This window comes from Amyelois transitella, chromosome 5 (assembly GCF_032362555.1).
Source record: "Amyelois transitella isolate CPQ chromosome 5, ilAmyTran1.1, whole genome shotgun sequence".
Taxonomy (NCBI): domain Eukaryota; kingdom Metazoa; phylum Arthropoda; class Insecta; order Lepidoptera; family Pyralidae; genus Amyelois; species Amyelois transitella.
The window spans coordinates 12,568,353-12,580,968 of NC_083508.1; the positions used below are offsets into that span (position 1 = coordinate 12,568,353).

Sequence of the window (12,616 nt, forward strand, 5' to 3'; positions counted from 1 at the left end):
AGTTACAGCGTAAACAGCTGTCGATATGTGTGACGAGATCCCGTGTAACATTAAGCAACGCTTCAAAGGGGTGGAAAACTTTCTTCGTAGAATTGCGTTCAATTTAGGTGAGACATTAGTTCCTTAATTTGGACCTAAAAAAATTTTCATTGTCAACATACATACATACCTATGTACATACATACAAATAATCACGTCTATACCCCATGCCTCCCGCCCCACCAGTCCCATACATACTCCCTTTGTACATTTTCTTAGTCAACCATCCTTTCTTTCATTCATCCTTGCAATCCATAAATCATCGTACTTTATACAATGGGATGCGCGGATATTCAGATAGTATTCCTTGTCTTTTTATGCCAGATCTGCAGCATGAATAAGACTTTAATAGGACCTAAAGCATGTTAACCTCGCTGCTTCACCAGTATCTGGTCGTAGGATAGCCAATACGTATTTTGGAAATTGATTAAATAATTCGTACGTAATAACTCAGACGGTTCATCAACTTATTTCAGGAAACTCGCCATCACAAACTGAAGTTAAAATTATCTCTTGCATACCAATAGACGTCACAGATTTACAACAAAAAATATATGATTTGGAGAGAATTATCGCAAGATATCAGAAGCCATCTGCAATCGTTCACACGGCTCTCGTCGAAACTGGAACCACTGGTGTCAATGCTACTCCTATAATAGAGGACATTATACAGGAAGATACTAGCCGTGTAATTGAACAGAGAACCCTATCTTATCATAATAGTCCGATGCCTGAACTGACTGCGGTGGACCAGAATGCCGAACAAAATTTGATACGTCCCTCTACGTGCACCAGTTACACGACGGTTTTCAGCGATGAGAGTAAAAATGCCAATAGAAACTTTTTCCGTAAATCGAAGAAGAAGTTGCCGAAGAACAAACCTAACAGGCAAAAGAGTCACTTTGTGTATTATGCACAAACAGACAATTCACCTTTTAAAAGTCATTTCTATGAGAAGAAAACAGAGCCAAAATTGAAAATGAAAAGGGAGAGCAATGATCCACATAATTTATTCTTGGATGACGTTATTAGCAAACAATATAAACCATTAATATACAGAGAAAGTGACTTCTCTTCCCCGGTCTGCAGAGACATAGAAAACTTACCCGCAGCCACTCGTACCGCTGGGTCTGATATCTGCTCGTGTTGTCACATGGACTTCCTGAATATTGACAAAAATAAAGATAGTCAAAATTTCAATTATTCACCTAAGTTTCACGAACAAATGAATAGTCAAAATATGTATTACGACTCAAGTCTTTATGATTTAGAGCCCGTTAAAGAAAACCCAGTTAAAACGAAGAAGACAATGGATAAACCTAAAACAAAAAAGCAACATAAAGACGAGTTTGATTTCTCGAATTACATGGATTATTCTTATGCCGATAGATCTTTTACTCATCCTATGTATGTTAATTATCACACTTTAATTCAACCCCAACCTTGGATGGGCCAAAATTTACCAAAGAAAATATCCACTCGCAAAAGGTGTAATCGTAAGACTGCCAATCGACGAATAGATGTTTGCAATGTAGCAGATGAAGGTATACAAGAAGACACCTCAAACAGCTGTCGCGTTGAATGCAGTAACGTGTACAAAAAACCACCAATTATTCACAAAAAACCCGAACCCCCAAAGAAGATAGAAATGAAAGTTAACACAGTTACTTTCAACGACGCTGAGACAGCAACTTTAAATAATACCGAATGTCAAACTACGACTACAACGCAAAACGCTGAAGTTGATTCAATTCCTCCATCAGAGGGCAAAACTGAAGAAACCTTAAACCAAATAAAAACTATATTGCAATCAGTGCTGACTGAGGTAAAAACATCTAACTTAAAACCGAGTCTACAAGAAGAAAAATCAAAGAAAGATGCTGTTGTTCAAAAGGGTACATCGCTCGGTAATATGCCAGGAAGCTCGCGTCTTTTAAACAGTTTCTCTTATGGCACTTACAACGCAGGACCTCATGGAGCAGCGTGTTCGTATCCAATAAATTCCGGCCATCACTGGCCAGCCATGCCATATTCTCCAAAGTGTTTGCACAATTTCCCAGTCTTCATCCAAACACCAGGCCGCGTTCCTTATGCCAGTTGTTATAGAAACACCTCGCAGATGTCCAAACCATCAACACATAAATCTGCTCGAAAAGCTGCTAGCGCCGGTACCAACACCGAAGGACGTAACAGCGAAACTGAGAAACTGATAAAAGAAATCTATAAATCTATAGCTCTTAATATCGACATCCCGAAGAAAGAAACTTCAGTTAGCAACTGCAGTAGCTCCTGGAAGCGATCCACTCGCAGTTCTACAAAGACCAATTATAGAACTGATAAAAGTGTGAGCACGAGACAGGGCATTATGCCACAACCAGTGTACAGACGAGATTATTCGACGCCAATAACGCAGTATAGTTCAAACACGTTAACAAATAGCAGAAAAGATGCCATGAATTCCGTTCCATTGACGCCGTTCAGTTCAAATACTTTTAGCACTAAGATGACGTCCAACACAGTGAGTGTGCAGTCCCACGCCATGACTACTGACGACCGCAGGATACGAAGCAATAGAATTGGTCGGTATCTGGACACCACCGAGGAGATGCCTTCTGAAGAGAGTGCTACGATGAGAAGCGTCCAAATAGAGCACCGACCAGCTACTGCGAACACAGAAGTTTCTGCGGAATTATCTAGTGACGACTGTAGCGATGGAACTGAGAATAGTCAATATCAGATGACTGATGCAAAGAGTGAGGTAATTTAAACATTTTTCTTTACACTTAATAATGTTAATATTTAAGTTACAAACATGGTAAAAACCTTCTACATATCAAAAATTCTCATACACAGAAAAGACAGCGCACCAATTTATTCTCGAAGATGTTCAAGTCGGTGAAACTATTTAAGAACAGAAAGAGGAAGTCACAGAAGTCGAAACTGAGTTCGGAGGAAGAGCCGAGCGACTCCGACGACTATCAGACTATATACAGTCAGCAAGTAGAACAGGCACGAAGGCTCCCAAAGCAAATGCAACAGCCGGCCCGTAAAGTTCCACATTCGAAGGTAAACGTCTTGATAACATTGGGAAAAATAGAAATGAGAAAAATATCATACTTACCTCAGCTCATAACCATTTAGAGATACTACTCGTAGGTCACTCAAGAGCTTTTCATTGAAGTAAATTTAAGATAAAAGAAGATTTGTAGGGTTCGAATCCTGGGCAGGACATGATTAGAAAAGATTATTTTCTGATTGGCCTGGGTCTTGGATGTTTATCTATATTAGTATTTATTAAAAAAATGGAACCGTGGTGTTAATATCTCGTAACACAAGTCTCGAACTTACTTCGAGGCTAACTCAATCTCTGTAACTTGTCCCGTATATATGTATTTATTTATTTGGTTTAATGTAAAAAACACCGCTTTTTATCTGACTTAAATGTGAAAATTAAAAATATATATCCTCAGGTATCATATTCGAGGCAGCTTCGAGGTCGTAACCAAGAGAAGCTGCGCCGGGCGACCATGGAGCAGGAGTATCGAAGACAATGGAATGAGCAGCTCATGTACCAGCAGCGGCCACGGTACTCCACTGACCAGTCGGAGCACAGCTATAGAGGCACACAGAGGTAATCAGGTACTCGGTTTGATTCGTCTTTCTTGTCTTATCTATACTAATAATAATAAATCTTTATTTTTTCCTCTCTCACATGGAATTACACAGTAAAAAAATAAAAAGTAAGATGAACCATGCAGTTACAAAATAATGATCTATGTGAGAGACCTGTATGACAGATATTATAAAGCTGAAGAGTTTGTTTGTTTGAACGCGCTAATCTCAGGAACTACTGGCTGGTTGGATATGCGATTACCGAGACGAAGCAGGTGGATGCGTGGGTCACATACGTACATACATAAAATCACGCCTCTTTCCCGGAGGGGTAGGCAGAGACTACCTCTTTCCACTTGCCACGATCACTGCATACTTCCTTCGCTTCATCCACATTCATAACTCTCATGCAAGCTCGGCGGTTTCGGGTACTCTTGACCTGACCTTTTACCAGGACGTCCTTAATTTGATCAAGATACGTTTGTCTAGGTCTTCCCACTCTGACCTTTCCCTTAACACTCACCTTGTATATCTGCTTAGTCAACCTGCTTTCATTCATCCTCTCCACATGACCGAACCATCTTAACATACCCTTTTCTATTCCTGTAACTACATCTTCTTTCACATCACAACATTCCCTTATCACGCTGTTCCTTATCCATTATTATTATTATTCCTTATCTTACGCGTGGGTCACACATACAATAAAATTATGCCCTAACAATGAATCTCCTTAGGTTCCAGAACAGCTACGTAGCCAGGCCAGTTATGGTGGAACAAAGTATACCAGTGCAAAATACTATGTTCCAAGACATACTGACGACCATGCCGCAGCAGAGGATGAGCAGGCAGCCGGAGATGCGCGTGAGAGCGAGCCCGCCCAGAGGGCTGTCGTGGTTCAAGAAGCGCATGCGCTGCGGCGAAAATATTGTTCGAAGTTTAATTGTTGATAATTAAAATTCTCTATGGTATTAAATGCCCAGTAAGTTATGGATATTGGACTTTGGAACTGGCCAATTTGTGTTGTATTTAGCGTTGGACCACGTCTTTATTTACCGAATTCGTGTTATAACGATGACTGCAGCACCGATGACAATTATGACGCTGGACTGGCCGAATGATTTGTGAAGAAAATATAACTGAAAATTACAATTTATTTTTTTCCAAACTCTGATATTTTAATTTACCGGAGCATATATCTATGTTGTTAACTGTAATGTTCGTCATAAATTGAGATGAGAATGTTTTGCACCTTGACATGGAAGGAGTTCCAATCATCAGAAATACCAATAAAGAGAATCAATCCAATATAGATATAAATTCTTTTAGATTATGATAACAAGACTAACGCGGAAATATTTTACGCTGCATTCTTATATCACGGTCAATTTAATCGGATTCCAATAAGAAATGCAAGAAGCAATAATAGTCTGAATTCTCTACACGGAATATTACGGTCAAAAACTCGAAACTATTATAGTCATTAAATAAATATGGTGAACGTTATTGTAATGTTACATAGTTACATTTAAAAAACCGGCATTAGAATGCAATGAATTAATTTTAACACAAATTTCCGACGTTATTTTTAATATTTATGAACTAAATTCTCTGTTATCTTAATAAAAATTGTAATTTCATTTCACGTTTCTAATAATACACATAATTTTCTTTTATTTATTGTAGTTTTTATTTTTCTTAAACAAATATCACACTTATTGCACAATATACAATGACTAGATTCACGTGAGCTTCAAATTATCCTTTTCAACGAATTGCGACGATTGTAAGAATCGCAGGTCCTCGATAACAAACCTGAAAACATGAATGGTATAACAATAATATGACTTTTTGCAAAATCAGTGCAGTGTAGTTTGTTCCGCCGCTTCTACACATGCGCTTTGGAAGCGGCAGTAGTTATAATTAGATTTAAGTGGTGTGACGTCAATAAGTGATAGCTTGTATCCAATTTTGAAAATAAATCTATTCTATTCTATTCCAATCAATGGTCATTTCATAAAAGAATTGACGTTTATTTCTTAGCAGACTTTCTGGTCATGAACTTGTTGAACAAATCAAAAGCAGTTTAGGTATCTATTACTGGGGTGGTATTAAGCCTACAATCAGATAATGAAAAGTGTGTTTGATCAAGTGGGGAAAAAATATTAACTAACTTATATACATTAGGGAAAATAATTTAGATACACACTTAAATAATCAAATTGTTGCAAAACGGACAATCAAATTTTAAACTATATGCTCACTTCTAAATTACTTGCGGGGTAGACAGAGCCAACAGTCTTGAAAAGGCTAAAAGGCCACGTTCATCTGTATGGCTAAATAATTCAAATTCAAATCTTCAATTGCTTCAATAAGTTTATAAACCTATACCTTAGTCGCCTTTTACGACCTCCATGGGAAATATATGAATTGGTCTATTAAAAAGTGAAATCACACGGCACTTATCTCACAAACTCATAACTAAAATCGCTGTTACCTGTAAAACAACACTGGCAGCGGCGCAGTACTGAGATGCCACAGCGCGTGCGCATCCCACGCGTGGTACTTCGGCGGGAAGTCGAACAGTTCGAGCGCCAGCGCCGCGCCCGACAGCAGCGTGAACGCCACCATCCGCCACGCGTACCATCTGCCGCCCAGGTACTGGATTATGGACCACACCAGCCAGATCAGTGACCCCGCCACGCCTGTTGAAACATGTCAGTTATTTCCCGAGACCCTAGGCTCGCCTGGACGCCATGGAACCTATGTCACCCACAGTCTTTGAATCTATACGACGGTGTACCAGTGATGAACACAAGCTCAATTTTAGTAGTTCCCACGAAAAAGTGATGGATCAGGTGATGGACCTATCACTGATTCGATAAAAATAACTGCAACAGTTTAATTGTATTATTTATTTAACGTATCTTTTTCACCAAATTTTAATAACCGCTTTTAATAAAGAATAAATGTTGGTTCTCAATTTGAGATGAATGTATGGTATATGTTTGTCCACGATTATCTCGCATTTCGCTAAACCGATTTTGATACGGTTTTCAGAAGTCTTTGCTACACTTAGGGTTTCAAGAATTTTGAGCGACTTAAAAAAGGAGGATATCGATTAGAGGCGGTTCTCTATTCAAAAAAAGTTATTTTGCTACCAAATTGACCTCCGCTCAGCATAATGTCATGGCGCTAACCACGACGCTGGTCTTCCGCGGACACCGTTCATAATGGAGGTTACCAAGTTCAGTTAACTTACCGAAGAACACATTGACTTGCATGTTGTACTCATAGTCTATTCTCCCGGAGTACAGATATCGCACGTGCTCTATATAATACAGAAGCGGCAACAATAATATGCCCAATGTCAACTTCTTCCTTCTGTGAAATACTCTGAAATGGAAATATAATGATAAGATAATAAATTACAGCGTACAATTTCATTTTTAAATTCGTACGAAACATCTCTTGGGAGTAAAGTATTTTTTAAATAATACAGGTAGGTATAAACGCAGGCACGTAACGTTCCTTTATCTCGGAAGTTTCAAATTACGTTTCAATGATCTATGGTAATGATCACCGAGCGACCACGGATTTATAATCAGTTATCTTGGAGTAATTTTTTTACTAAAACCAGAGTGCATATAATTTTTGACTGCCTCTGTGGCGCAGCGGTAGTGCGCTTGTCTGTGACACCGGAGGTCCCGAGTTCGAATCCCGGCCAGGTCATGATGGGAAACGAACTTTCTACGATTGACCTGGGTCTTATAAGTTTATCTATAGTATAAGTATTTATTATAAAATATAGTATCGTTGAGTTAGTATCTCGTAACACGCGACGCTATAAGTTAAAAACAACGAAATGTATAAATCGCGCAAGCAAAGATTTCACGGATCGGACCATATAATACCTCCGACACAATATCGTCGGATCCGCGGTTCCCCAGGCATCACACCTAGCCTGGCGGAAGAACTTCCCTTTGGTGGCGGTCGAGCCGAATCACTGCTCCCGCGACAAGTCTATTAATAAATTTTAAATAAGGAATACAGTACTACCACTTTAATAAGTTACACCGACGTACCTGCGCAGAAATCAATTTTTGTTATGGCGCGAAAATATCTGCGCCAATCATAGTGCGCCATTTGAACGCGGGATCAAACCCGTTCGCTATTGGCTAATTGCTGGAGTTCGCAGGAGCGCCACGCCGTCGCGGTGTCGCGGTATTCGGTAATGAGCGAGATACACGACTCCTGTTGTTTTGGGATTTAAAATCCTATGTAGTAGCAATAAGTTCGTTACTTCACTAATGTTTTCATTCGGCCAGATTCGGCGGTCGGTTGTACTATTCTGCGCCGTCGAACAATGCCGATGTAACTTATAAAAGTGGTAGACCTGTACCTCACTACAGCAGCGACAAACAGCGCCATCACCATGGACAATGCGCATGCGTAGTCCATGAACTCAGTGAACGGGGTGTCCCTCGTGTGGAATATCGTAGACCACGTCCATGCGTGTACGCAGACCTGAGTAAAAAAGAGGTTTCTTTATAAGCTTTAGTAGCAAATTCTTCCTATGTGCGAAACGTTATGATAATTACCCTTATTATGTTATATTTCCGCCCATTGTCACATTTTGTGCCGTGTGGTTCCCGGCACCTAATAAAAAAAAAGAACAGGGCCACTCCTTCTTTTTCCCACGGATGTCGTAAAAGGCGACTAGGGGATTATAAAATTGGGATTCTTCTTTTAGGCGATGGACTAGCAACCTATCACTATTTGAATCTCAATTCTATCATCAAGCCAAAAAGCTGAACCAAGCCTATCAGTTGGGACACATAAATATGGTGGTTCATTTTCGTCAGAGGTCAGCCCCATTTGCTTTTCCTATATCCTGTCCTGTCCAACAACACTGCTGGCTCTGTCTACCCCGCAAAGGGATATAGACGTGTTAGTATAAAAAAAATAAACATTGTCTGTTTGGTAATGTACGGCCTTAGGCTTATTTATCACATGATTAGAAGCTGCATACTGATATGAATGTGTAAATTTTGTATTCTGTTCACTATTGTGATTAATAAGTACCTAAATTGGTGTGATATACAATCTTGGTACAGTTTCAACCTTGTGTACTTTATATTAAACTACTTTTTGCCCCATGGTTCGTTCGTGTGGGAAAATCCAGAAAAAGAAGTCGCTCACTCCCAGTGGTCTATTCTATACATACATACATACGATCACGCCTGTTTCCCATTGGGGTAGGCAGAGACTATGGAATTCCACTTGCTATGATCCTTATAGACCTCTCCCGCTTCCTCTACATTCATTATTATTTTCATGCATATTCGACGATTACGGGTAGGTACTCCTAACATCTCCCTTTTTAAAGACGTTCCATTCTATATCTGTGCCAAATTTCTTGAAAATCAGCCCATCAGTCATTGAGTTTATTCATTATAAATGGAGAAAAATATTTTGTGTGAGTGTCTTTATTAATAGTGTGGATGTGGATAAAAAAAGAATTAGAAAGTGAAGTTAAGTTACTACTTTGCGATAAACAAACTATATAGTAGTAGTAACTATATGTATCTACGAGTATGAACTTTCCAAGGCAAGTGGAAAGAGGTAGTCTCTGCCTACCTCTCCGGGAAGGAGGCGTGATTTTTTTGTGTGGATAAAAAAAAAATATTTATCACTCTCACCACAACAAAGCCATGCCAGAACAACACCAGCGGCGTGGTCTTCACCGAGAACTGCGATGTGATCTCCCGGTACATGTGCACGTGCACCGCCAGGTTCAGGAGCGACGCAAACGCCGAGGCTGGCTCTTGAACGCCAAACAATCGTACGAATGGCCACTGAAATCAAGAATTATTTTATTAATATTATATTATTTTGTGTGGTTGCCAGCAATATACATACATATAATCACGTTTATATCCCTTACAGGGTAGACAGAGCCAACAGTCTTAAAAAGAGTGATAGGCCATGTTAAGCTGTTTGGCTTAATGATAGAATTGAGATTCAAATAGTGGCAGGTTGCTAGCCTGTTGACTAAAAAAAGAATCCCAAGTTTATAAGCCTTTTAGATATTTTATCAAAGACCTTTTTTTTTTCAATTAGGTTAATTATACTTTCGATAGAGCTATTTGGAAGGAGAAAGGGTCAGACAGTAGTGGAATACAAATCTAAACAGTTTAAAAAATCATTTATTGTATACTACAAAATCTTATCTGCAGAATCATAAAATTACCTTGCCATGAAACTTAGGTATCTCATATCCTCGTTCTTGGAAGCCGAGCACAGTTCGCCACATACAGTGATACTGACACTCATCTTTACAGCCCCATCTTAACAGCCGGCTTCCTACATCTTGGTGTTTAAGTGCTTTTTCTGATAAAGACAAGCCATCTGAAAATGAATAAACAAAAAATAACTGCCACCTCTTTTCCATTATTTAGAAAGTTTAGCCAACCAGACCTACTTTTAGAGCAACATTTAATTAATTTGTTGGAAATCAGGGCACACAATAATGGGAAATTTTCAGTCTTTCGGCAACTTTCCTAAAGGCTCTTGAGCCTCCAGGCTCGGGATCTGCCTCGTGCCGATTATGGTAAAGACAGTACAGCATATAACAAGAAAGCGAGAAAACACCTTGTGAATTACATAGTCTTTGGGGGTTTATTTTAAATTCTATAGGTACCTTTCGTACAATTCGCACTAGTACAGCTTTTCAAACACTTTTGATAAAACGGCGAGCGGTCTCCGTCGCTTGCATCAATCAAACCAAAATTTTGGATACATACAAATATAAGAAGAAACTCTGAGAGATCCATTCCATGAAAAAGAAATTGGCGCAGGTAAACCAATTTATCGTAAAAATATTTTCAAATTGGTGCGAACAACTAAACAAGACGCGAAGCGAACAAAATTGTTGTTTTTGACATTACTGCCATGACACTTTGACAGTGACATTCACACTACTTCCAAAGCTTAATCTTCGCCTTTGCCTAACTGATATAGAAACCTAAAAAAAGAAGAAGAAATTGTAAACATTAAATTTTCTAACCAAAGATGTGTTGTTAATTTATTTTAAACAAATTGCAGCATGGTTTTGATTTTAAGGACATTGTTTTCTAAAGAATTTAAGAAACCGCGTAGTTATTTACGCAACAAGTTTATTGATTCTGTGAGACTCCACGTTAAAGGCGGAACCGGAGGCACTGGTCTTCCTAAGTATGGAGGGCTGGGTGGCCAGGGGGGCTGCGTGTATTGCATCGGTAAAGAAGATGCAAATCTTAGAAATATCATGAGCATGTATCGCGGAAAGACACTGGTGGCCGGCCATGGAGAAGACAGTCGAAAAACGAAGATTGTCGGTAACCCTGGAACAGATGTTAAACTTGAGGTCCCTCTAGGAGTTACAGTGTACCGAGAAGACGGGAAAGTCCTAGGATCTATAGACAGTGAAGAGGAAACAGTCATACTAGCTAGAGGTGGCCCCGGTGGCACAAAAGAAAATAACTTTCTTGGACACTTTGGGCAAATTCACCATGTACGTCTAGATCTTAAATTAATTGCTGATATCGGATTAGTGGGATTCCCTAATGCTGGAAAAAGTTCACTGCTAAAAGCGATTTCTAAAGCTAAACCTAGAATAGCCAATTATCCTTTCACTACAATCAAGCCAAATAAGGGTGTTATGCACTATGAAGACCATAGACAAATATCAATAGCAGATTTGCCTGGACTTATTGAAGGAGCCCATGTTAATATAGGATTAGGACATACATTTCTGAAGCATGTTGAAAGAACTAAATTATTACTTTTCATAGCAGATGTTCAAGGCTTCCAATTGAGTCCAAAATATCCCAAGCGGTCATGTTTAGAGACTGTAATACTTCTTAACAAGGAATTGGAACTTTACGACCCAGAGTTGCTTGAGAAGCCTGCAATACTAGCTGTTAATAAAATGGATCTGCCTGGAGCTAAAGATATCTTTACAGATGTCAGAAATTCTCTGGAAAATATGAAAGAAGTGTTACATAACATACCAGAGGAGCTTAGGCCGGAAAAGTTAGTAACATTCCAAGATATTATTGGAATATCAGCTTTGCAGAATACACATAGTATACAGGAGTTGAAATTGATTCTGCGGAAGAGATTAGATCAGTATGCGGAAGAGAATGACCCAGACATTGTGGACTCGGACTTGCTGTATAAAAAAAATAAAGCTATGATTAGGGAAAGAGGACCAAAAGTCACATAAATAAAGATTAAATTAAAATAGGCATTTTAATTATCCCATACAGACACATTCTTTATCTCTTACAAGGCAGATGGATCCAGTGTCATAGCACCAACCAATAACAAGTGATATTTTCTCTTTTCTCTCATAATTCAATACAAATCAATAGATCAAAGTCCCCTAGACAATTAAAAAACTGTTATTGAGTAAATAGTTTATTTAATCAGAAATTTACATACTAATTTCAATAAACAACTTACATTTATACTGTCTTATGTTTACATACTACAAGATTAAATTTATTATTACAATGGCTTCGACTTTTTGCATTTATAAAATCCAGATGTTTTAAAAAAGGATACTAACAACCGTTTAATCGTTTATAAATAGGAAACATTTTCAAAATAATTCAGCTTAAGAAAAGGTTTTCTTACTTTGCGCTGTCGCAACAGGTCTTTTTGGAGACAAAATGCACGAAGTCGTTGTCGCCCCACAGAACATAACAGATTAATTTCAAACATTTATCACAGAATCATTTCTACAATAGCTTACATCTAAATACATTCTGAGATTGCTAACATATAAAATATACACATTTCTCGTTTCAGTCCAATAATTTGATATTTTTCACAGTCCACATTTGGAATCCATCCAACCATCAACAAACTTGAAGGTTTGTTTTGGATTCTAAAGTTAACAAGGAATTCCTAGTTCTTC

The 12,616-nt window shown here is 38.6% G+C and overlaps 3 protein-coding genes across 3 annotated transcripts; 2 read left to right on the top strand and 1 right to left on the bottom strand.

Annotated features, from left to right (window-relative positions):
• Positions 1–4,608, top strand: LOC106130115 (uncharacterized). Its single transcript, XM_060954857.1, has 5 exons — positions 1–107; positions 516–2,797; positions 2,893–3,105; positions 3,510–3,670; positions 4,389–4,608. Exons 1-5 carry the CDS (start codon positions 26–28, stop codon positions 4,606–4,608), a joined length of 2,958 nt encoding a protein of 985 aa, XP_060810840.1. The 5' UTR covers positions 1–25.
• A 729-nt stretch (positions 4,609–5,337) lies between these two features.
• Positions 5,338–10,585, bottom strand: LOC106130126 (post-GPI attachment to proteins factor 3). Its single transcript, XM_013328895.2, has 7 exons — positions 10,355–10,585; positions 9,905–10,062; positions 9,354–9,509; positions 8,054–8,178; positions 6,914–7,047; positions 6,149–6,356; positions 5,338–5,466 (listed from the first exon to the last, which is right to left on the bottom strand). The coding sequence occupies exons 1-7, from the start codon at positions 10,485–10,487 to the stop codon at positions 5,394–5,396; spliced, it is 987 nt and encodes a 328-aa protein (XP_013184349.2). The 5' UTR covers positions 10,488–10,585; the 3' UTR covers positions 5,338–5,393.
• An 86-nt stretch (positions 10,586–10,671) lies between these two features.
• Positions 10,672–12,030, top strand: LOC106130125 (GTP-binding protein 10 homolog). The gene has a single exon (XM_013328894.2). The coding sequence runs from the start codon at positions 10,760–10,762 to the stop codon at positions 11,918–11,920; it is 1,161 nt and encodes a 386-aa protein (XP_013184348.2). The 5' UTR covers positions 10,672–10,759; the 3' UTR covers positions 11,921–12,030.
• Positions 12,031–12,616: the final 586 nt, after the last annotated feature.